Consider the following 25,526-nt stretch of genomic DNA (forward strand, 5'->3'; position numbering starts at 1 on the left):
TTATGGCAAATAAGCCTTGAAATAGGTGCAATTCCTGACACATGATTAGGAATTGCGCCTATTTCCCTCCTGACACCACCTCCACACCAAGAAAGTATGGGGACGTGCTAAGTAGCTCAGTGGGCCATCAAGCTATTATCCTGCCCTATGCCTGAGCAGTAGCTACAACGCTATAGCGCAATTCTACGCTATGCCCGACCTGACATAGAACTGCCGCCCTGGTGCAGCCTCCAACTGGATTTATCAGGAGGCTGGAAGGAGGGTGTACCTGGTGTCAGCGCATGAATAATGCCCCCCCATCTATTATCTGTCCATCCACTTCCTATCTTATCTATCCGTCTGTGTATCCACTATCTATTTTAGGTCAATTGTATCACCCGTATTTTCTGTTGTTTTTGTGCCTTTTCATACTCTCACAGTATTTTTGCACCAGTTTTGCGACTAAAAACCAAACTAGCCACACCATGTTTTCCTCATGTATCCTACCAATCCAGATGTTTTACTGCACCTAATAATCATTCATCATTAGCAACTTGTAAATTTAGGCGCAATTTAGGCGCAAAAACAGCCTGAAGGTGGCTAAAACGGAGAAGCAACACTGAGCTCTTGTGCCGAGCAGCTTATCCCCAGCAGCAGTGCTCAGTAGACACAGATATTACCTGCAGCCCCTGTTTACAGTTCATGACCTTCTATTTACAAACAATCTGCAAGAGCAGCAGCTCAGAGCAGGATAGAAGAGAAGTTTCTAGGATTTTGCAGATAGTACAATGAAGAGTCCTCTGTGTAGCAGGATGACCCCACTGGTGTCTGAGGAGGATACTGGGCAGCAGTAGATCAGCACCGGCGGATCCTCTCCAGGAGAAGCCACTGCTGAGGAGATTACTGGGTGCTGGGTGTCACACAGCTGGGTGCTGCTGTGTATTTCATGCTGGGGTGCGGGAGAAAAACAGAGAGGAGCTAGTAGGAGGCTTATATGTAAGTGCCCAAATCTAACACTGCGCCTAAAGTAAAGTGATTAATTAGCGTCATGAACTCAACTCATCACAGATGGTTGTAGCTTGTGATGATTCTGGCGCAATAATGTGGGAGAATTAAGGCGCAACAACGAGACTTGAGCGCAGAACAGTGATGCATCTGGCCCCAAGCGCACTAAAAAAGTAACACATGTGACACATCTACCCCATGCTTAAAGTAAAGATGAAAGGACAAGCCTATCCAGGAAAATAGGGCAGATGCATCTTTTTCTGCAATTTTTTTTATTTGCACTTTTTTTGTGACCTTTTTACATTCTCTAAAGTTACAAAACAAATTACACAAAAAAGAGCTCAATTTATCCAAAGGAAATCAAGGATAAACCAGAAGGCAAAATAGCTGGAAAAAAACCCAGGCATAAAATGCATAAAGACATTAGATCCATGTGCCCCTATACATTATCTATAATTGATGTAAATGTTCTCTAAAAGGTGAGGTGAGGTTGGATAATGCTCATAAATACTTTAATTCCCTTTTACATCCTCGGTGACGGTTACATAGCGGTTCGGTGAATGGCGGAGCGACACTCGTTTGTGGAATAAGCAAGATTCCTTCTTTTTTCCTGTACAATGGGATTAGCTTCACCCCGATGATCACAAGTAAATAGTCACATTATTGTCACAAGAACTCACCGCTTCAGGGTAAACAGGCCAAAAGCCAGGGACCATCCATTATTAATGAGAGGCGTCTTATCCCCGCGCTAACTCCTGAAACTTTATATCAATCGCCTCTTGTCATAAACCGTGAATGGAAACATTAACTATTAACCGTTAACTGATGGCGAAGAGGCAATTACGCTACATTGTAAACAAGCGAACGCCGCTAAAGCTAACAACTGTGATGGCTAAATAATGTCTGGAGGTGATAAGATAATGGCTGTTTGCTAAGCAGCGTGAAAAATGGCCTCCAAACGAAGCAATGGCCATGGAGAAGCTGGAATAATTACATTATATTTACCTATAGATTGGAATATTTGCATTCTTTAACTCACAAGTTGTCACAGACAATTTGCTTTATGGCCAAAATTAGAAGCTACGTAATTCATCCGAAAATACAATGGGGCACATTTACTTTCCCGTTCCTTGGAGTTCACCGAAAGTGCACAGTCCAACAATTCGCTAAGATCGTGCGCCCGATATCCTGCATGTGTCGCTTCCCCGCTCAGGTCCGCCGGAGTTCACCTTCTTCTTCCTGGTGCATGTAAGTGCATTGTCTTGTGACACAATTTGAATTTTAAATCCCGCACTCAGTCCAAATCAGTTGGATCGTCCGACGGTATTGCCCCCTGATTTCTGTGGCATGGAAGCCGGTGCAGCTGTGCCACAATATAATTGCATGCGACACAATCCCATCACAAACCCCTGTTCAATACCTATCAAAGCTGCGCAAATCCTGAAACCGGCGAACAGTCCGACAAAAGTGCGATCTGCGACCCTTAATAAATAATCCTCAATAAGGGAATTCATTAAGACTTGTGCTCCAGCCAGGGGTACACTAGTCATGAGGCAAGTTGAACCTTTTGCCTCAGGCAGCACCACTTTTATTAAAAATAGCATCTCTTTATACCATATGTATTACTAAGGGATAGGGTGAATGGGGCGTTGTTCTCTTGTTTGTCTCAGGCAACAGAAAGTTTAGGTTCACTGCTGGTTCCAATGCTCCGACCTCTTAGAATATCAGGCACAAACTAAGTCAATTCAGACCTAAGGGTACAGTTACACATATGGGTGTTCTCCAGGCCGTAGCCCGGGTGAGCACACGGCAGTGTGCAACTCACCCCTCCCCTTTCCATAGAAAACATGGCCGCAAACACAGGGCATGATATGGTATGCCATGTCACCACAGACATCTATGGGGATGTTTAGTTGGCAGTCCTCTCTACAGTTGATCTGATCTGGCTGAGTTTTCTGCTACAGTCTATGCTAGTAAATCTGGATGGCTGAGTATTCACACCTCTGCCCGCCTCCTGCCCACTTCCCCCCTGCACCACCCTCTGTCTCCCGTCACATCCAAAAAGGTATTCAGATCACAGAAGCAAGGAAAGTGGCACACAGATTTATGTTGGGGACTTATCATGGTTTGTATAAGCCATTAGAAATATATGTGAGGAGTGATTTATCTTATTTCCCCCTTCCGAACCAAACAGGTCTACCCTAGGCAAGTGTCATCTCGTTGCCTATGTCTTCTATACATTAACCTCTTGGTGACCAATGGTCATTGCTGCCTAACAGTACAGGTCAATTTTTGTATTTGCATGTGTCTCTTTTTGTTATTCAAAAATAAACTTGTCTAATTAAATATTTATTGTTTGGGCCATATATTTGCATCATTTCTCTGTGCATTTCTTGAATATTATTTCTTTATAAAATTTGCCAATAATTGACTACAACTATGAGTAAAGTTTTTTTAATAAGTAGCAACTTTTACCAAAAATATATCATAAATATGTACAGCATTATTCCATTGCCCTTTCCCAAATTCAGCTATAGATGCAGAGGGTGCATGTACTTCTGCAAAGTGAAAGTCTTTCCTGCAGCTTCTTCTACATTCTGCCTTGAGCAGACAGGCTGGAGGGGGCACATTTTAGACGCCTATATCGCCTGAACCCTGCCACCTAGAAACACATATGTATGCTTAACAGAACAGACATATCCACTCTTACTCGGAAATAGAAAGATGTAAATAGAATTCAAAATTTTTTTAGTATAACTTTAAGGGTTGATATTTCTATCTTTGTTAAGCATCCATACACCTTCATATATCATTAATATTAAAGGGGGGTTATCCTGTTTAATATAACACTTAGATTTTGTTTCTAGGTGCCAGGGTTCAAGAGATTTTTTTAGTATAACTTTAAGGGTTGATATTTCTATCTTTGTTAAGCATCCATACACATTCATATATCATTAATATTAAAGGGGGGTTATCCTGTTTAATATAACACTTAGATTTTGTTTCTAGGTGCCAGGGTTCAAGAGATATAGCCCTTGCAAGTTGTCATGACGTTTATAAACGTCCTTTCTGTGCAAATACACCATATATAGCCGTATGGCAGTTGTGAAGGGGTTAATTAATTTGTCCAACCTCTTTTTTGGAGTGTGAGAAAGTTAAAAAGATTCATGGAAAAGGATTTGGTAATTTATGATTCCGGTTAATATGGAAGGGGTTTTGCCAATCCACATGAGGCCTGTATGTAACATTGTAAGAGGAGAGGATCTATAATGGATAAATGAAAGGGACGGCAAATAGTGGAACTGATCCCTAAGGGAAATAAGAATAAAACACTAGTGATAAAAGATCATCGGAGAGAAGAGACGGCACAACAGCTGCTCTCAGACTCCATATCTCATCATGTGCAGTGATGGAGCCCGCAGATTGTGTTATGTATGGCTGCTGGAGGATTCTATAGGATCCGCTGTCACATCAATCCGCTGCTATTGGAGATTTCGAGATATCATTACTGCACAGTGACAGGCGGAGAATAAACTGGGATGTCATAACATATCACAGGTATAATATACGGCACTAGAAAACCCTGATCCTGCAGATACGTGGAAGGAAGGACGACGCACAGACATGAGGGATGAGGACGCGGCTGTACAGCCGAATGGATGGTTATTGGGAAGTCAGGCATAATGGTATAGATAGTTATAACTGAGTATAATGGCCACAAATATTATAAATCATAAAGGTAGATGATAGTTAAAGGATAAATAGATAGATATGAGATAGATAGATAGATGATTAATAGATAGATAGATAGATAGATAGATAGATAGATAGATAATAGATAGAAAGATAGATAGATAGATAGATAGATAGATAGATGATTAATAGATAGATAGATAGATAGATAGATAATAGATAGATAGATAGATAGATAGATAGATAGATAGATAGATATAGGGATAGATAGATGAGATTTAAGATCAGGTATATAATACCAGACACAGAGTTGTGTATCATGAGGCTCGGACACTCATGCAGTGGAAATCACATCCACAAAATTTTAACTTTAAATGTAACGTGCGGCAGTGTTGTTGCTATGAGATGTCACCATAGTGCGAGGCAGGGAATTGTCTCTCTTAGAGGTCAGGATTCTGTAGTGAGGTCAGGAGTTGTGTCTCTCTGTGCCTCAGGGTAAGGCCTCCCGCCCCGCTGGAAGTATGAGAGATATTGCTCAGGTAAATTAGAAAAGCTTCACCCCAGCGCTGGTCCTGCCTCACATCAATGCTCCGGGGCATCAGTGGGACACATTGCACTCACCGATCTTCTATACAAGATCCTATACAATAACTGGCCGGGATATTCTCCTGTCACCTAGAATCTTTAAAGCAAATCTACCACCAGGATCAAGAATTATAAACCAAACACACCTACATGCTGGTTCATTTTGCTTTAAAAAGTTACTAAAGCTTTAAAAATTATGCAAATGAGCCTAAAGGGCTTTGGGCTCAAGTAACAGCAATGGAGCCTAGAGCACATTAGGCTCATAACCAGGACATAAGGAGCGAAAAGATCCTGCCCAAGAGGTCACACAAAAATATGTAACTGTGCTTGGTTTAAAATTCTTAATCCTTTTGGTAGATTTCATGTAAGCGTCACTTAAAGGGTTATAGAAGATGTTATCTAGATAACTTGTGCTTTATTTATTTACATTTTTCCTAATTTGGGGCTTAGAAGTCCAGGGGGAGGAGTTTATTAGGAAGAGTCAGTCTTGTTTCTATGAGAGATGGCAATCACTGAGCAAGACCACCCACTTGACTCTTAAGAACAGTGCACTGTATTTCAGGATCATATGGAAAGTGGCAACTGCCAAGGGCACCATGGGATACTATGCTCTAAATTTTGTCTAAGATCTCCAATTGGAACGGGGCATTCTTGTTGATGTCAGCTGGCTGAAGTAAACCGAGGGGGAGCACCCACCAGGACTGGAAATGGAGTATCAACAAACTTATCCATTTTTTCCAAATAGTTGATTAAAAGAGGATTTTTGATCAATAGAAATATTGTTTATCCTAAACATAGGTCCTCAATATCAGATTGGGAAGGTTTCAACACACAGCGCCCCAGAGATCAACTGCTCTCAGCAACTGATAAACAGAGAATGAAACAGGAAGTAGACAGAGCCATGCTCTGTGTAGTGGTTAGATCAGGTTATTACAGATCGATGATGACTCGGTTTTTGAAAGGAGTGTCTGCTTTATGTTACAATCACTATGTTTTAAAGGGGATGTCCCAAGTCTGACCAGTGAGTGTACAACTGCGATTAAGAGAATTGGAGACCCAACGATCTAGACAACGGAGATCCCGTTTTCACGGGTTGAGCGGCAGGTTGAGCATGCATCTTGATGTACAATAAGATGGGAGTGTCAGATCAAAGCTCTCAAGTGTCGCCTGGATCATACGGACAGTGAATGGGAGTAAGTATTAACTCTTTAAATGCCCCTGGCCAGTAGCATTTAAATTCCAGTGCCTGCACTAACCTTTGGGCGGAGCAGAGTACCACCGTTTTAGGGAGCATAGTCGATCCCCGTTGATGTTATGTCATTGCCGGGGCGCACACGGCCACGATAATTGAAACATTTAACACCCATCGCAAGTGTTACTGGTAGGGGTCGGGTTGGGTTGCCTGAACCTGGGTCTGTCATCAGTAGTTATCAATATATTTAGCCCAGAGATCCCTTTAATAAAAAAAAATACTAAGCAATGAATGATGTTACCGCTGTAACATCACATCAAATTATTCTGGTCTCCTAAAATACTTTAAAGCAACTGGAAAAAATGTAAAAACTTCTGCTGTGTGAGGAGAATGATGTAGGATAGAATATTATCTCCCCCCCCCCCCCCCAGCTCTTCTTGGTTTCTTTATCTGCTGCAGACAATCTCTTATTTTGCATGTGATGCCTGAGCTGTATGTTTCCCGTTTTATTCTTGAATAAGAAAAACTGTTTCCGCCTGCAATGTTCCCGGACATTTATCTTAAGACGTCATATTGTCCTTTAATCGAGTTTTTGGAGCCAACCCAATAGACATCATGAAGATCCAAGATTGTCACCTGCGTTCTCGCCCTTTTCCTTCAACTTGATGTTGATACGGATGACCACAAATGGATACAGGATTTTTTGTTTTTAGTAATATCCCAGACAACGAAGTTGTGCCACAGTAAATAACCTTTGTTATTCTGTTGTCAGCCACCAGGGGCAGACAAGTAAATCACATCTACGACAACAAACTGGCAGCGATTTCTTAAAATTGTCCCTCATTTGATCTATAATTTACTCTATTTCCCATTCTCTGACACATCTATGATCTCCCCGGATTCTGAGGTTCAAGGAAAAATGGAGACATTTCTCAATGGCCAAAATATTTTAAAGTGGACCTGTCACCCCTAAAAATGGCACTAGGAGCTGTTACTAAAGTAAGCAGCTCCTAGTGCTACAACAGTCCCAGCAGTGTTACACGGCTAGTGTTATCGGAAACCTCGGATAACGCTAGCAGACACTGCCGCGCTGTACACTAGAACGAGATTAGGGGGTGAGATTAGGGGCGGTGACTGCTGCATGACGCTCGGCAGTTACCGCCAGCCTATGGAGAGGGCGGGCTGGTCCGAGGAAGAGGCAGTAACTCAAACCACTCCCTCATGAATACGCTGGACCGCTTTGAGAGCGTTCCGGTGTTTCTAGTATACATCGCGGCAGTGTCTGCTAGCGTTATCGGAGGTTTCCGATAACACTAGCAGTGTAACACTGCTGGGACTGTTGTGGCACTAGTAGCTGCTTATTTTAGTTTACTTTAGTGACTGCCATGCAGCAGTCACCGCCTCCAAGTCCTGCCCCCTCATGAATACACTGGAGCACTGTAAGCTCGGTCCGGTGTTCCGATTATACTTCGCGGCAGTGTCTGCTAGCCTTATCGGAGGGTTCTGATAAAGCTAGCAGTTTATCACTGCTAAACATGCGGTAGCGCTAGAAGCTTCTTACTTTAGTGCATTTTTTTAGGGCGACAGATCCTCTTTAAAGTACTTCCAAATGTAAGCTACAGCATTACAGATGAGATGAAAGAAGGATCTGACTACACGGAGCTTGTAGTCTGTTACCATAAAAACATAATGCATAACAACACAAAACATCAATAGAAGTGCTTTCTTGAAGTTAAAGGGGATTAGGTTTTTTTTTGTTAAATTTTGGTGCTGGGGGTAAGGGTATAAAATAAACATTTTAGTTTTCTCATGTGGTGGTGCCTGTCACCATTGTCACCATTTGTATACAGAGTCTCAGCAGTGATGTGACATTGACAACTACGCATCCACTACAGCCTGCAACTGCTGCTGTAACAGGTACCCGCCTGAAGATTTGATGTCACCTCAAAGCCTCTGTATGCAAACATAGGACGACAATGAGGGACATTGCAGTGCTGAGGCATCTGAGAGGGGTGACTATAGGGCATTTCTTATTTTTTACCCCCACCCCCTCCCCTCCTGGACCCTTATATTTAAAAACCTCTGATACTGTACAGCGCAGACATCAAGTTCTTTGTTACCTACTCATCTACTATCAAGCAGTGATATGGGGCAGGCAATTCACATAAAGGCTATTCTAGGCAATATGCAAAGCACAATACAAAATAAAAGAAAAAAAAATAATTAAAATAATACCTGAAAAAGTAAGACAATACAAAGTCTGTTAGAAATTATAGGTCATTCTATTTCTATATACCATATAATTTTAGACATACCTGTCCCAGCTCCTTTGGTAAATAATTGTTCAGCTGCTATATTACCTGAAAGAAAAAAAGATATATAGGTGAATCTCATAGGAATATATCAAATCTGAAAGATTAAATATAGCCTATAATTAATTATTACACAATGAAACGCCTGTATAATATCTAACGAAACACGTTTGAACCTCACAGAGTTAAATAATAACATAGATTTATGAATTCTTCTTCAATTACATATAGTAAGATAGAGCCGTCCCATCACATCCATACTATCAGTATAACCGGACTTACTGTCCTCAATAACCAATCACAGCTCAGCTTTCATCTCTCAAAGAATGAAAGTTGCTCTCTTATTGGTTGCTAGATTTGTTTTGTGTTTGGACAATTTTAAGAAAAATGGATAAATACTGGGGGGGGGGGATTTCTACTTTTAAAGGAAACTTCTATGGTGTTCATAATCATAATCATGTTATAGAAAAGGAGGAGTTGTGCAGACTGATATATAATTTTGTGGGAAAGAGTTTCATTATGACGTATTTATTTACATCCTTGTCCATGCTAGGTTTAGAAGAGCAATGGGTGGTCTCCCTTACTGATTGACAGCATGCTCTGTATGTGGGACCACCCACTAAGCCCCAAATGAAATGGAATTTAAATGGATAGATTACAAGTTATGCTTAAAGCGGAATTCCAGGAATAGTTATTATACAAAAAAACCCTTACTCTATAAATAAATGGAATGTATCCATAATCACAAAACAGTTTGCTTTTATGATTCACAAAATTTTACCATTTTGCCATCTACAATTACAACTCCCATGATCCCTCAGCTCTGCCCTCTCATGACCTTAATGAATATGAGTTATGCTTATTTCCAGAATACCCCTTTACTCTTTGCCCACAATATTATGTATCAATATTCTCAACTCTTCCTGCTCTGTAACCTATTGATTGTAGATACTACTGGACATGTTCCCTTTAAATGGAATGTGTCCTCCAAAATAATAAAATACTATTATAAATATAAATAACTGTCTATCAATTTTTGTATTTTAATTATTTTTACTAATTTGGGGACAATATTAAAAAAATGAAAAATATTTTCTTTATTTACTCCACTGTTGGCCACTAGACAACCCATTATCTAGGTATTGTATGAAAACAACGCACAGAACACCGAAGATTTTGATGAAGTCATGACATCATGATTTAGGAGGTGTCCTGCTCTTGTTCTCCTAAGAGCATAAGAACAAATTTGATACAGATCAGTTCATATAGAGACACTGGGGCACATTTACTTACCCGGTCCTGTCGCGATCCCCGATCCGGACGGTCCGACGAAGATGTGTCGCGTGAAAGCCAGCACTGGTGCGTCAAAATCCAATCCCGTGTGGCAAAAAAACCCAGTTAAATGCGGCACAAAACAGAAAAATTCGGGAAACCCGATGGAAATGCGTTCCTCGAACCATTAGTAAATGTGCCCTACTGTATCAACCAGAATTGGTTCCTCCACCATCATGATGTCATCACAGGTCTTGTTCACTACATAGGTTTGTGTGCATTGCTACATTTCACAGCTGAATCTCCTTCAGTGTTAAGCAATAAAAAATACCAGAGAAAATAACTGAACAATAATTCACAATATTTTTTGGTGGTGACTTGAGATGAGTAGACTGAGTACAAATTGGCAAAATTTCAGGCACCAAATCAAATACATTTTTTTTTAAATTATTCACTTTAGATAAACAGATGTTGCCCAATTTATTATAGAAATTAGTATATAACCCCTCAAGTCCTCACAAAGATTTTTCTATAAAAATTACTTTCTTTTTTGCAATTTTTTGGGATAATTTGGATAATAATTATTGTTAGAATCAGGAATCGGTTAAAAAAATTAGGAAAATTAACGTAACGGGATAGAACTTTTTAAAGTAAAACAATGGGGGTCATTTACTAAGGGCCCAATTCGCGTTTTCCCGACGGGTTACCCGAATATTTCCAATTTGCGATGATTTTCCCTGAATTGCCCCGCGATTTTGGCGCACGCGATCGGATTGTGGCGCATCGGCGCCGTCATGCATGCGATGGAAATCTGGGGCGTGGCCGAACGCAAACCCGACTGATTCGGAAAAACCGCCGCATTTAAAAAAAAAAAAAGTGTCGCGAAAATTGCACTTACCTTCACTTGGCCCGGCTCGGTGTATTCCAGTGCGTTCGGATGCTTTTCAGCGCAGCGCCACCTGGCAGACGTCGGAGGAACTGCCTTAATAAATCCCGGCCGGACCCGAATCCAGCGCAGAATCCAAAAGGCATCCTTGTGGCGAAACTTTAGCTAATTGAACGATGATGGATTTCTTCATCTCCAGTGGTGACACCTTCCTCTTAAACCCTATTTCTGTTCTTGATTTCTATTATACCTTAGTCTGGGCGATATAATAAAAATAGATTGCAGGTCTATCCTCCTCAGTTATCTCTTCATCTACCTGATAGACTATGATAGATGCACAATCAAAAGTACAAACAAAAGTGAAATACTTTAATATGCTCAATTACCTAATTACAGCCTAAAATGTTTTCTGCCAGTGATTCATGCCGCAATTATTGTAAGAGAACTTTATACAAACATATACAAAGATGGATCGCGGCGCGCGGTAATGAAAGCGGCTCTGCGCGACAGTGAAGAATTCATCACGACACCCAAAAATGGAATTTTTAATGTTTTGTTTTCATTGTTTTGAAACATTCCACACCAAATTACTGGACCGTGTCCTCTCACCACTCCCAGATATTACAACGATCAAAACGAAACAATCTGCCCATTGTACTAAGGTGTCCTTACAATAGATTTGTGGGCTTAGAATTTGGAATTTTTGGCACGAGCCACCAACCATCTAATATCTATGGCAGCAGGGTCAGCTCCGGGTTTCAGGAGGCCTCTGGGTGACAGAGCCTCAGTCAGCCTCTAAAAATTCTGAAACTAAAACAATCTCCTGTTCCCTAAAATATAATAGAAAATATAGTTTATCATCTCAAACAGCCCCCTTATGGGTATTTTATATGAAGCCCCCTCACACCCTATGGATTCATTAGATACAGCCCCTCTCACCCCCATAGATTCCTCATGTACAGCCTTATGTGGGCCCCCCAGCAGGTCTGGACCCTAGCACTTGACCAGGTATGCCCAGTGCTGGCACCGCCCCTGTATGGAAGGGATAGGTTGCAAAATGCTCCTCCTTAATCCTTAATCATGGCTGATGCAAGTCATCTGGACAAGGGCTGATAAATGTGCCCCAATCTGTCCTATCTGCATGCAGCTTGGTAAAGTGCAGGAGGTGCGGTGCAAATTGTAGCTAGTGTATTATCTGAAGGCAGCAAGTTATAGAGCAGGAGGAGCTGAGTGGATTGTACATAGTGTCCTGTCTGCAGGAAGCATTGTGTAGAGAAAGAGTAGCTGAGAGGATTGTACATAGTGTCCTATCTGCAGGAAGCATTTTGCGGAGAAAGAGGAGCTGAGCAGATTGTACATTGGGGCCCATCCTCAGGCAGCATGTTATAGAGCAGGGGGATAAAAAGCACATTGTACATGGTGTCCTCTTTGCAGGCAGCATGTTATACAGCAGGAGGAGCTGATCAGATTGTAAATAGGGTGCTATCTGCAAGACAAATGTTATAGAGCAGGAGGACCTGAGCAGATTGTACATAGTGTCCTATATGCAGGCAGCATATTATAGAGTAGGAGGAGCTGAACGAATTTTACATAGTGTTCTATCTTCAGGTAGCATGTTATAGAGCAGGAGGAGCTGAGCAGATTGTACATTGTTTTCTATCACCAGGCAGAATGCTATAGAGCAGGCAGAGCTGAGGCGATATTACATAGTGTCCTATCTGCAGGCAGCGTGATACAATGTTTGATGTTAATTTTTCCTCTGTGGAGGTGAGAAGAAAGGGTTATCCAATTACAATCCCCATACAATATGCCCAACAACAACTTTCTCTTTACCGTCATTTTTTTTTACATTGATATCTCTAAATCTCCCCTCAGTGACACCGAGAAGGGTTTTCTTCCAGACCTTCTATAATTTACAGTGGATGATTAGTCAATAAAAGTCAATTTGCAAATCCTGCGACCACAAGCAAATTTAGATTCCACAGAACTCCAGGTATCTGTGCTAAAATTACTATGTGGTTATCATTCCGCTCAATTATTTCATTGCTTACGAAGCTTTAGTGATGAACCATCGGCAGAACATATAAGGCCATAAATATTTAACCAGATATACAGCCGATCCCTGCGTGCCCTATCATCTCCTCCATTGTCCGCATTTATTAATTCCCCCACCTAAAACGACTCGCTGAATACATCATTTTCACCACTTACTTTCCGAGGTCAAAAAGATGAAATTATGTTCTCACTTTGAGTTAATTGTGCTCTGATTTATGCCAATTTTTTCACAAATAATACGAATTTGCACCGCACCTTCTTGACCTTGTAGACTGAGTATCATATTGGCGAATACGAATGGCGAATATCACCAATTTTGAAAGCGACAATATTTCTTTCACATTAAAAACTAATAAAATATTGTGGGGCAGATTTATCAGGGCATCAGTTTTATGTTGTACAAGCCCTGATATACGTGCAGTTCTTAGTGTACAGCCAAGACTAACGCCTATTTCCCCCTTACTCCACCTCAACGCCGAATTCGTTAGCATGCCAGGTTGCGGAGTGAACAGGAACTGGCATGGGTTATGGCACAACTGTATGCCAGCCCGATTTGGCGCAAAACTGCCAGACCCTCCTGTTGAGGGGTGGATGGTGAATTGTTTGTCTGTCTGTGTGTTTGTACCTTTTCTTCTTTTTCTCCTCCTGCTGGCCAGCAAACCTTTTGTCTCTGTCCACTATTGTTTCACCAGACAAACCAGTTCAGCAGTCACCACTCAGCATTACCTGATCTTACCTGTGTGTGCACAACCTGCGCAGAGGGCGTTCTGGGGTTATATAGCTGCACCTGATTACTGCCAGGTGATGCAGAGCTGAAGCCATGCGGTTTATGTTTGCATTTCTAACTTTGGTTACTTTGTGTATATTGTAAACTCCACTTTATTTTTATATTGTGTATTATAATTGTATTGTGGCATTATGTATATTAAGTAAGAAATATATCTTTGTGTGATGTTTGTTGTTAAAGGTGCAACCCAGGGGTGTATCCCTTTAAACCTCAAGGGAAATAGTTGTGTACATGGATTGTCTCTAGGTCAGAGTGTCTGATCTGACCACAGGGGAGCTGCTTGTTCCAAGGTAGCTGCAATCTATCCCCTGAATTATCTGCATTTTTGTTCTGTACATTTTATTTTTGTGCAAATAAATGCAAGCCTTTTCTTTGGACCTGAAGCCTGAGTAAAGATTTCTTTTTTTTAACGGCAAGAAGACCCCACATCTCAACACCTCCTTATAAATCCATCCGGTAATGGGGGGGGGGGATAATCTGGTGCACCATGTTTTGATATATGATAAATTCTCCCCATTGTCTATAGCTAAAGTGAACGAGTTACATGACTTCTGTTGGAGTCACATGGCCCACGGCTCATATGGTCTGAAGTCAAGCAACAACAGAAAAAAAAAGAAACAACACCCGGTATCGGGTGATAACATTGGGTACTGTGATTGTATCATGAGATCTTGGGGGGCTCACCCAGGTGATTTCTTGAATAGTAGGCTCATAGAACCACTTTTTACCATGAAGGTTAGCCGTATTGGTGGTGTTGGCTACTATCCCATGGGCCAGGTGTATTTGTAGCAGTTGCCATTGTCTATGTAGCTCCAACAGCTCCGAATTCCGGTGAACCCAAAGAGGGTCCGGTAATTGGCATGAGACAAAATAGACAGAATATATATAAACTTAGTTAGACTTAGACCTTTATACTAAGTATATATATATTTTTTCTTCGGAATAATAATAATAATAACCTGCAATTTTATTGTAAATTTTACTAGAATAAATTTTGAATTTCTGGGGAAGTGTAATGTTAGCGCCCCACGACAGCTTTTTCTAACAACTCTGTCTCATATGGTCTGAGTAAGGGTAAGTACAATATTGGCGCCCCAATTACAGTAATGGTACATACCTTGGCAAAGTTTCTTATTAGTGAGCACACCCTTTAAATTTGATCTTTCCAAGGAAACTAAGTGAATGCATGTCACTATATGAGGACAGTTTAAAACTGTTAAGCTGTTACATAAAATTGCACTTCACACCTTGAGACAAAAAATCTCTTCCCCAAAATACGATTCCTTACACCACTATAACACATTTGTTTCTAAAATAATGTGTTACCCATAAGCAATTTTACACCTTCAACCGATTCTCCATCTTCGCATTGCACATGCATAGAGATGTGTGCAAACCTTGAATCTATCTATCTATCTATGTATCTATCTATCTATCTCCTATCTATCTATCTATCTATCTATCTATCTATCTATCATCTATCTAACCAATATCTATCCATCTATCTACATTAATGTCTATCTATCTACTTTTAAAATTGTTTATCTATCTATCCAATATCTATCTATCTATCTATCAATCTATCTATCTATCTATCTATCTCATATCTATCTATCTCATATCTATCTATCTATCTATCAATTATCTATCTATCTATCTATCTATCAGTTATCTATCTATCTATCTATCTATCTATCTATCTATCTATCTATCTATCATCTATCTAACCAATATATATCCATCTATCTACATTAATGTCTATCTATCTACTTTTAAATTTGTTTATCTATCTATCTATCTATCTATCTATCTATCTCATATCTATCTATCTCAAGACCCAACAATGAACACAGAACGCACTTTTAAAGATGAGTGAAACTATTTGTCAACTTGAAGATGTATCTTATGATAGATATCCACAGGATAGGACCTAGCTTGCTGATCGGTGGGGGTCTCAGTGATGGGATACCCACGGGTTATGAGAACAGGAGTCCGATATACCTCTCTTGCACCCCTTGTCAGCTCCCCGAGATGACCAGAGCGCATGCACGGGCTGCCCCGTTCTACTCTATGGAGCTGACAGAGATTACCGAGAGCCATACTCTTGCTTCATGGGAAAGCCCCTTAGTATTAGGATAAGCCTGGACATAATGAAAAAAAAATTGTAGAAAAGTAATGAAACTAGCTTGTACCTTTTTAAAAAAAAATCTGTGATTTAAATGACTAAAGAGGGAGTTATATACCAATATACCGAACAAATCGAACTCCATCGGTTTGGCCTATTTCTATTTTGATGCTTCAGCGAAAGTAGCGGAAATCGGCTCAACGCAGTGGGGCACATTTACTTTGGTAGTCAGAAACAGCACTAAAAGTGCATTCTTCGTCTATAATGCTGTGTACGGCGATTCACTTGTTAAATATCTGTGAAAGCCGGTTTAGCCTAGAAGAACGTGCACAGTCCGACAAAAATGCAGCGCACGACCCTGCATTGTACATAGGTCGTGTCTGTTTACTGACTGGTACATTGGGGCACATTTACTTACCCGGTCCAGTCGCGAAACCTGCGGCGCGTTGTCCAACGCTGATTCGGGTCTGCCAGGATTCACTAAGGTCGTGCGCCCAATATCCACCAGGTGTCTCTGCTGCGCCAAGGTCCACCGGAGTTCACCTTCTTCTTCCTGGTGTATGCGAGTGCTGATCTTGCGGCACAAATTCTTTTTTAAATTCCGCGGTTTTTCCGAATCCGTCGGGTTGTCCGACGGCCACACACCCCGATTTCTGTCGCGTGAAAGCCGGCACCAATGTGACATAATCCGATCACGTGCCCCAAAATCCCGGGGCAATTTGGAGCAAATCGGAAATATTCGGGAAAGCAGACGAAAGTGCGGCGTTCGGGCCCTTAGTTAATGAGCCCCATTGTGTAACGGATTCTAATTTGTGGTAAGCCATAAAAATAGCTGATTGTGAGGGGTACTGGACACTGGGCCTGCCATTAATGACTGAAGATAAGTGAAAGCCCCCTGGACAATCATAGCCATGGCCATTAGCTAGGGGTATTATCATGTTCAATTGACTATTCCCCAACCAATCCGGCAATATGTTTGGATCACATGGGATTCACCCAAACCCCAAACCCAAACAGAAGCTTTGGGTCCACTCATCTCTATTGATGACCTAACTCTGAAAATCAATACAATATCAGCGGGTGTCCAACTCCTAACGGCGGGTCGCCTACAGAACGCTCCCTAAATATATTCAACCTTTTCTAGGCAGATAATATAGAACTCTTAGGAGAAGAACACAATTCCAACAATGTCTTAAGAAATGTACAAGATCCGGTCCAAGATGAAACAAATAGAGTTCAAGGTTGGACATTTTCTTGAAGTAGATATTTTCGTTTTCGCAATAAAAACTAAATTTTACTGTATGGCTACAGGGTAAGAATGAATCATCCACTAGATCAGTCTACCTGTACCATCGCCTCAAGTGTCCCAATATCTTATTTATCTCATAAATGAACAGCACAGGGAGGAGAGGGCCCCAATCTTCCGGGAAATAGGGACCATGTTTTGGATGTGTGTTACTCATTGCTTACTGAATAGCTCTGAGCAGAGGAGAAGGTCAGGTTTATATTGGAAACATTGTTTTGCAACTTGACTGAACACTTGTTCTTTATATACTGTAGTGCGCGAAAAAGGATCAAGACCAACATATACCAAATACAATAATGTTAGACAGAACATCATCTATGGCAATAACATCACACACAGAGTAGCTAATACCATATTATATATAAAGCATAGTCACTCCAAGGTGCACATCATGTTTTGGAGGAGAAAAAAACTTAGGAGACTTTATTTTACAAGTCCTGATAAATGTGCCCCAATCTGTCCTATCTGCATGAATCTTTGTATAGAGCAGAGGGGGGGGGGGGGGGCTGTGCAGATTGTAGCTAGTGTATTATCTGTAGGCAGCATGTTATAGAGCAGGAGGGGCTGAGCAGATTGTACATAGTGTCCTATCTGCAGGCAGCATGTTATAGAGAAGGAGGAGCTGAGCAGATTGTACATAGTGTCCTATCTGCAGGAAGCATGTTATAGAGCAGGAGGAGCTGAGCAGATTGTACATAGTGTCCTATCTGCAGGCAGCATGTTATAGAGCAGGAGGAGCTCAGCAGATTGTATATAGTGTTCTATCGGTAGGCAGCATGTAATAGAGCAGGAGGAGCTGAGCAGATTGTACATAGTGTCCTATCTGCAGGCAGCATGTTATAGAGCAGGAGGAGCTCAGCAGATTGTATATAGTGTTCTATCGGTAGGCAGCATGTAATAGAGCAGGAGGAGCTGAGCAGATTGTACATAGTGTCCTATCGGTAGGCAGCATGTAATAGAGCAGGAGGAGCTCAGCAGATTGTATATAGTGTTCTATCGGTAGGCAGCATGTTATAGAGCAGGAGGAGCTGAGCAGATTGTACATAGTGTCCTATCGGTAGGCAGCATGTAATAGAGCAGGAGGAGCTCAGCAGATTGTATATAGTGTTCTATCGGTAGGCAGCATGTAATAGAGCAGGAGGAGCTCAGCAGATTGTACATAATGTCTGATCTGCATTTTGAAGAGCAGGAGGAGTGAAGCAGATTTCTACATAGTGTCTTATGTGCAGGCATCATGTTATAGAGCAGAAGGAGGTGAGCATATTGCACATAGTGTTCTATCTGCAAGCAGCATCATATAGAGCTGGAGGAGCTGAGCAGATTGTACATAGTGTCCTATCCGCAGGCAGCATGTTATAGAGCAGGATGAGCTGAGCAGATTGTACAAAGTGTCCACTGGAAGCATGTTATACAGTGGACTCACTAATGTCATCCATGATGAGTACCTGCACAAATCGAGGGTGTTAACTGTTTAAATGTCACTGGAAAAGAAACCATTTTGGGGACGAATGTCATTCCCATGTCATCGGGGAGCGATGATAATCCCCAAAATGGTGATGTCCCGTGCCGACTGCATACTGGTGCCGGCACAAGGAGTTTAGCCATTTAAATGCCACTGGTGACTTGGTGTAAGTGGCATTTAAAGACTTAATGCCTACAATCAGTGTCACGGGTGTGCACTCTCATCCAGATCTGAACTCCTAATAAAGTTCCGGATCGGATCAGTGGACCCACACACACATAGTTCAGTACAAAGCCCAACTTTGCAGTTCAGGTCCGCTCATCACTACTTGATGACTAGAATTGATCATTTTGACTTTTCCCATTAGTCTTCCTAAAATAATTTAAGAAATTAAACCAATGCACATCACAATGTGCAGTAGAGAAAGACACTTCATATTGTACATCCCATGTCCGTGTCCTAAGAGCTTCTGCTTTAAGACCATTCAGAACCTTACGAACATTTGGAGACGTTATCACAAGTAGTTGACGGAGAAATATGTGAAAAATGTCAAGATTAAATTAGTTTTACACTATAAACTTCACCAAATGTCAGAAAGATTTTCCCATTTTATGACTGTCACATAGTACATTATGTTGATGTGAAAAGAGTATATTTAACAGCTCCTGCGTCTCTCCTCGGGAAACGGAGAAGACAGATGTGATTGGTAAAGACGTGCCGAAATATGAAGATTTTCCAAAGATATAGTAAATATGTCTTTATATTATTCATACACTTTAATTTTCTTGGTTGCTTTTATTAGGCTTACTAACAAATATAGGGGTATGTGAAAAGGAGTTGATACAGATATTGATCAATCAAAACTGACAAGAAGACGTTCATAGAAGGTCTTTGGGGCTCAAACAGAAATTAAAGGGATTTGTCCATGAAAGAAAATTCTCAAATCTCAATGTTTACACAATAAAGATAATTTTTAATCCCTTACTTTAGAATTTCCCTCAGTTTTATAGCTGTTTAGCTCCTATCCGGTCAGTGATGATCAGTGTAAAATCTCATGGTGTGGGCAGGGACTCTCTAAGCAGAAACTTCATGATCCCTCAGTGCAGTGAGATGCTGTGTGCTGACATTGTGCTTAGATTATCAGGGTACAGGGTTTATATTCACTCTTATTTACCGTCTGAACATTCACTAGTATCTGACACATAGAAGAGAGAGATGAGACGGATCAGAGATGGGATGATGAGATCAACAAGATGGATAGTACACACAATGACACAGTCAGCTCTGCTACATCTCTGCTCTATCACACTATCCCCCTCCCCTGGATAAGGAAGTTATCTGGGTGTCCTTAAGTTGGGGCCCGCCTATACCTAGGAAAGACTAAACCAATACTACTATTATACTAGCTTATGTCATATTCAAACATGATTTAGAGGACAAGAGAATGGAGAATGGAAGTAGTCCTACCCCCCACTCATCAGGTAAACATATACATCTTGACATGAAGTCACCTACTGAGCAGTGTTCATGACTCGTAGTCTAAATTCTCCTGAAACACTCCCTTTAAGTGAGCTTTTTTCTCTGTAAGATACTTAAAGACTTTCTACAATATCCAACAATGGTCCAATAGATGTACTGGTTGTCATATTCAGCCAACACAATACTATTCACTGTATACAGTAAGAAATACTACAGGGCAATTGTAGTCTAAAGACACAACGAAAAGGAAAGCAGTGAGTAATGTAATAGAACCCTTATACTTATCACTAAGTGATTTACATTACGTATGGTCAATGAGATTACAATGGAGTGTGTCACGTTTTCTTCCACTGCTTCCTATCTACAAAGACAGCGGCAAACATGTTGAAAGGTCTATAATTCTGGTAGGACAGACTATAAAATAAATGGCCAGTGACAAAGCATTATTTCACATTATAAGTAGCTGCTAAACTCTAAACAATAGTACATATTTATTTCCTATTCACTCGGTTGACAGATTATTGTTGTGTTGAGAAATGCAAAAACAAAAAGAAAAACACTTTTACTTTAGAAAGTCAATGTACAATATAATGATTACATGTAGACATTGTAAGTCATTGTAGATGTCATTTCAAGGGAATATATAATTTCTAAACCCATAATGAGCTAGAAAATATCAAAGACGGCTCCATCCCCGTCACCTATAGTCCAAAGTCAGTAATTTGCAGGTCTAGAACCATTACCAAAGATCCATATGTCATGAACGTTGCCCTTTCCTAAGTAATAACTGTAGATAAAGATCTGAAGTCACCTAAAAGTTTTCTTCAAGAATTCTATACACATTTCCAAATGAGCACAAAACATTCTAAACTAACCAGTTTGATCTACAACAGACTGTATTTCAGAAGTTCTAAATGGCTATATAGGCGGTCCTCTACTTGAGAACACTCGACTTACATACGACCCATAGTTACAAACGGACCTCTGGATGTTGGTAATTACTGTACTTTAGTCCTAGGCTACAATAATCAGCTATAACAGTTATCACAGGCGTCTGTAATGAAGCTTTAGTGTTAATATTGATTCTTATGACAACCCAACATTTTTAAAATCCAATTGTCACAGAGACCAAAAAAGTTCTGGCTGGGGTTACAATGATAAAATATACAGTTCCGACTTACATACAAACTCAACTTAAGAACAAACCTACAGACCCTATCTTGTATGTAACCCGGGGACTGCCTGTATAGGCCGAGAGTCTATAACAATTTAGGCAGAACAGTAGGAACTCAAGAACTTTAACATATATCAACTATAGACCTGATATCAGAAGATATGGTGGCTCCAACAAGCTAATGTCAGAAGAAATGTCAGACAAAGTTATCAAGGCTTTTATAAAAGGATTGATTATGGACATTCAAGCTCTGAAGACCCAATAATATCAATGGTCTCAATGTGAGAGGACATCTTCTATTTAAAGTTTCATGCACATGGCTGTTATTTAGGGCCCCCTGCTAGCCATAATGTGGCTAACACACAGCCCTATTACTTTCTGTTTGGCCATGACCAATGGATACTTCACGCTCTGGGCTAACCAACTGCCCATAAAGCAAGTTATAGAGCAGGTCCTATTCTAGACCATCTTTGCACAGGTAGTCAATTTCTATTGGCATTGGTGGTGAACGATGGGACGTGAACAAGAAATCATGTTTTCTTGTTTGTGGCCCACAAAGTGCCCAAGTTTGTGTTCATGTGGTCTAAACTCAAGTCTTTGAAACTAACATAATTTTAATTTTAATCTCCATAGAAAGTTCTCTGTGAAACTCTCTACCAATATTTAAACTGTATAGGTCAGATGGAAATGGTGCAGATGTTATCCAAAAATGACAAAATCCCTAAATATCATCAAGAGAGATCATTTTTGAAGGCCCTACCATGATGTGCTTGGGTTACTGACTGGTTGCGGTATAAAGTGGTTGTCCTTCTCTTAAGATAAACATTACTTACTGCACTTGCCACTTACCTTTTCCCCCACAGGTCCTCTAGTAATGGCTGTCACTGCTTCTTCAGCTCTGTTGTTCAGTGAACATCATCTGTGTGGAGGACATTGCTAGACTATCCAGCATGGACCTCGACAAGAACAGAACATCACAGAGGTAAATCATTGATGCGCTATTCTCGTGGAGGTCACTGGTGAGGCCAGTGATTGGTCCAGTGATGACCTTCTCAGAGATGGATAACAAGTCCATTTCATAGGTGCAGTAACTGGAGCATCCAGTACGAGAGTACCTACTCAGGAATGGGTAGGTCTTTTGCTTTCTAAATTTTCTATAGAAAATGTTGCCAAAATGTGGCAAATCTTTTTGAGCTGGGCAATTGCTTCAAGTTCTTCTCAACCTTGGGTACAGCATGCATAGTGCATACAATTTTATGAGTTAACCTCAATAACAGTAAGTCATTTTGAAACAATATTTTTCTCTGCCCAATTAGGTAACACAACATATTTCGTGTCTCCGTTTTTTTTTGATGGCTCTAAATAAAAGTTGTGCTAAAGTTTCAGAAAACTAGATAAAAAAGCCTAAAAATACAGTACGGACTGTATAAGACATGACCTTGTGTCTTAGGTATTCTTGTTAGTGTTTAAAATGCCAAATAGACCAGATAATAGATAGCAGCGGCCACTAACTGTGACTCACCGATCAATTAATCAAAAGGAAAACATTAGAAGGTACGACTGGATCTGAGGACAGCGGGTGGCCAGGCAAAGTATAGCTGCACAGGATTTAGCAGACTGCTGACAAATACAATATTTTAAGCACGCCTTTATCTTCCTTCTACTTGGCAGACACAGAAAATGATGCTAAACTTATAAAAAGGAGAGGAGATGTGGAAGTCAAGAAGTCAACCTTCGAAAACGACTCCAAGGTTCTACCTCATTAGATCCATATTGTACTAGATGGGTGATATTATAGCAGGTGTAATGTAGATATTGGAACCATTTTGAGTAGGTATAAAGTAAAAAAACGGTTTTGAGAAATATGGTTTTGGCAGTCAACACCAAATATATTACATTGGGAACATACTGTTCTGGAATTTATTAGGAATGGCCTAAAGTACCAGTGTTAATATTCATCCACAACGGCACACGACGAGCTCGAAAAGCTAAGTGGCGTTGTATATGCAGACTCCATCTCTGTCTAGACCAGCACTGACTTGATGGAGATTTCAGCTATAGGCTTCATTGGTGTCCCAGCTTAAACTATAATAAATATGTCCCAAACCTCCACCTGCCACCCCACGTTCCACCCCATCAAGTCAAAAGTGGAAAACCCAAAAAACTGGTGGAGATTGGGCTTTTTACATTCTCTGCTACAAAACTGTCCGAGAAGAAATGGATATGTCCCAGTATCTTTACAGTAGAGGTGCAAAACTCACCAAGGGCCACAACAGCCCTGTGCTTGTAACACTGTAAAAATTTTACATTCTCCTCTCATCCAAGTAACATAGATCCCACCTACCCACCCACCAACACAGTGGGGCACATTTACTAAGGGTCCAAATTGCGTTTTTCCACTGGGTTTCCCAATTTTTTCCGATTTGCGCCAAATTGCCCTGGGGTTGTGGTCAGGGCCGCATCTGCCATGAGGCGAGATGAAAATCTCGCTTCAGGCGGCAGAATGCGGGTCCCTGTAAAGTGGGCGATTCGGGCGTCCATTAACGCCCGAATCGCCCACCAGCTAAATAAATCGCGCCTGTCTCTTTAAGACACAGGCGCGATTTATATGCGGAGCGACGCAGCGCCTTTCCGGCAGCTGCGTCGCTCCGTTCTAAGCAGTGACACAGGCGCCATCGTCATGGCGCGGTGCCTGTGTCACTGTGCGGAGCCGCGTCTCACAGGAGAGCCGCGTGAACACCGGAGCCGCGCCGAGGGAGCAGCTGCCTGCAGGTGAGTATGATTTTTATTATTTTTCATGTATTTAATTAATTGTGGCTAATAATTAATACTGCGGGGGGGGGGGGGGCTATATATATCATATGGGGCCAGAATTATTTTAAACTGGGGGGGGGGATCATGGAATGCTATTTTATTTGGGGCTATAATTATTTCTTTATTACTGGGGGGGATGCAATATATATTTATATTATTTGGGGCTATACTGTAATTATTTTATACTGGGGGGAATGCTATATATATATTATTTGGGGCTATGATTGTTTAATACTAGGGGGATGCTATAGATATTATATGGGGCCAGAATTATTTTATACTAGGGGTGGGGGTGGGGGTTCTGTATATTTTATTTGGGGATTTGGAGCTATAATTATTTTATACTGGGGGGGTGGGGGTTCTGTATATTTTATTTGGGGATTTGGAGCTATAATTATTTTATACTGGGGGGGGTGCTATAGATATTATTTGGGGCCATAATTATTTTATACTGGGGGGGATGCTATAGATATTATTTGGGGCTATAATTATTTTATACTGGGGGGATGCTATATATATATTATTTGGGGCTATAATTATTTTATACTGGGGGGATGCTATATATATATTATTTGGGGCTATAATTATTTTATACGGGGGGGGGGATGCTATAGATATTATTTGGGGCTATAATTATTTTATACTGGGGGGGATGCTATAGATATTATTTGGGGCTATAATTATTTTATACTGGGGGGGATGCTATATATATTATTTAGGGCTATAATTATTTTATACTGGGGGGATGCTATAGATATTATTTGGGGCTATACTTATTTTATACTGGGGGGATGCTATAGATATTATTTGGGGCTATAATTATTTTATACTGGGGGGGGATTCAGTATATATTATATGGGGCCAGAATCATTTTATACTGGGGGGTGCTGTATATATTATATATCACTATATCACTAAGCTGGGGGGATGTATATGGGATACAGTATATTACTATGCTGGGGGGGGCTGTATATCGGGTACAGTATATTACTTAGCTGCAGGGGCTGTATATGGGATACAGTATATTATATGTATATAGATTTTATCCCTATATAATGAAGGGATGTGTTATATGTGGGGTAGCGTGCGGTCAGTTGTGTTGTGAGGGGTATATATTATTTAGGAGCGCAGTGTTGTTTTCCAGGAGACTTCATACTGTAAGTGACTGTGGTATTTTTAGGGGCGCCGGGTGGAGATGCTGCACGGAGCTGAAGATATCTGCCCGTGAATTCAGCAGTGATACGTCATGGATTGGAGAACCCGGAATAAAGTCGTCCTGATGGAAGAGATTGTCATCTATAAGGTACTAGATGCCACTAATGTCTCTCAGATCCTGTAGTCAGTCACACAGTGTCAGGGAGCTGCCTGTAGGGTTGTTAATTGTTAGTAAAGTTTTCAGC

At 40.8% G+C, this 25,526-nt stretch overlaps 1 protein-coding gene across 13 annotated transcripts in view; it reads right to left on the reverse strand.

Moving 5' to 3' along the window:
* The window catches only part of NRXN1 (neurexin 1), a 1,062,013-nt gene that overhangs the window by 772,025 nt on the left and 264,462 nt on the right, over positions 1–25,526 (reverse strand). For all 13 annotated transcript variants that reach the window (XM_072140344.1, XM_072140342.1, XM_072140343.1 and 10 more), the window contains one exon: positions 8,770–8,814. In XM_072140344.1, the coding sequence (XP_071996445.1) occupies positions 8,770–8,814 (45 nt within the window). The remainder of the gene's footprint in view (positions 1–8,769; positions 8,815–25,526) is intronic.

Source organism: Engystomops pustulosus, chromosome 3 (genome assembly GCF_040894005.1).
Source record: "Engystomops pustulosus chromosome 3, aEngPut4.maternal, whole genome shotgun sequence".
NCBI lineage: Eukaryota > Metazoa > Chordata > Amphibia > Anura > Leptodactylidae > Engystomops > Engystomops pustulosus.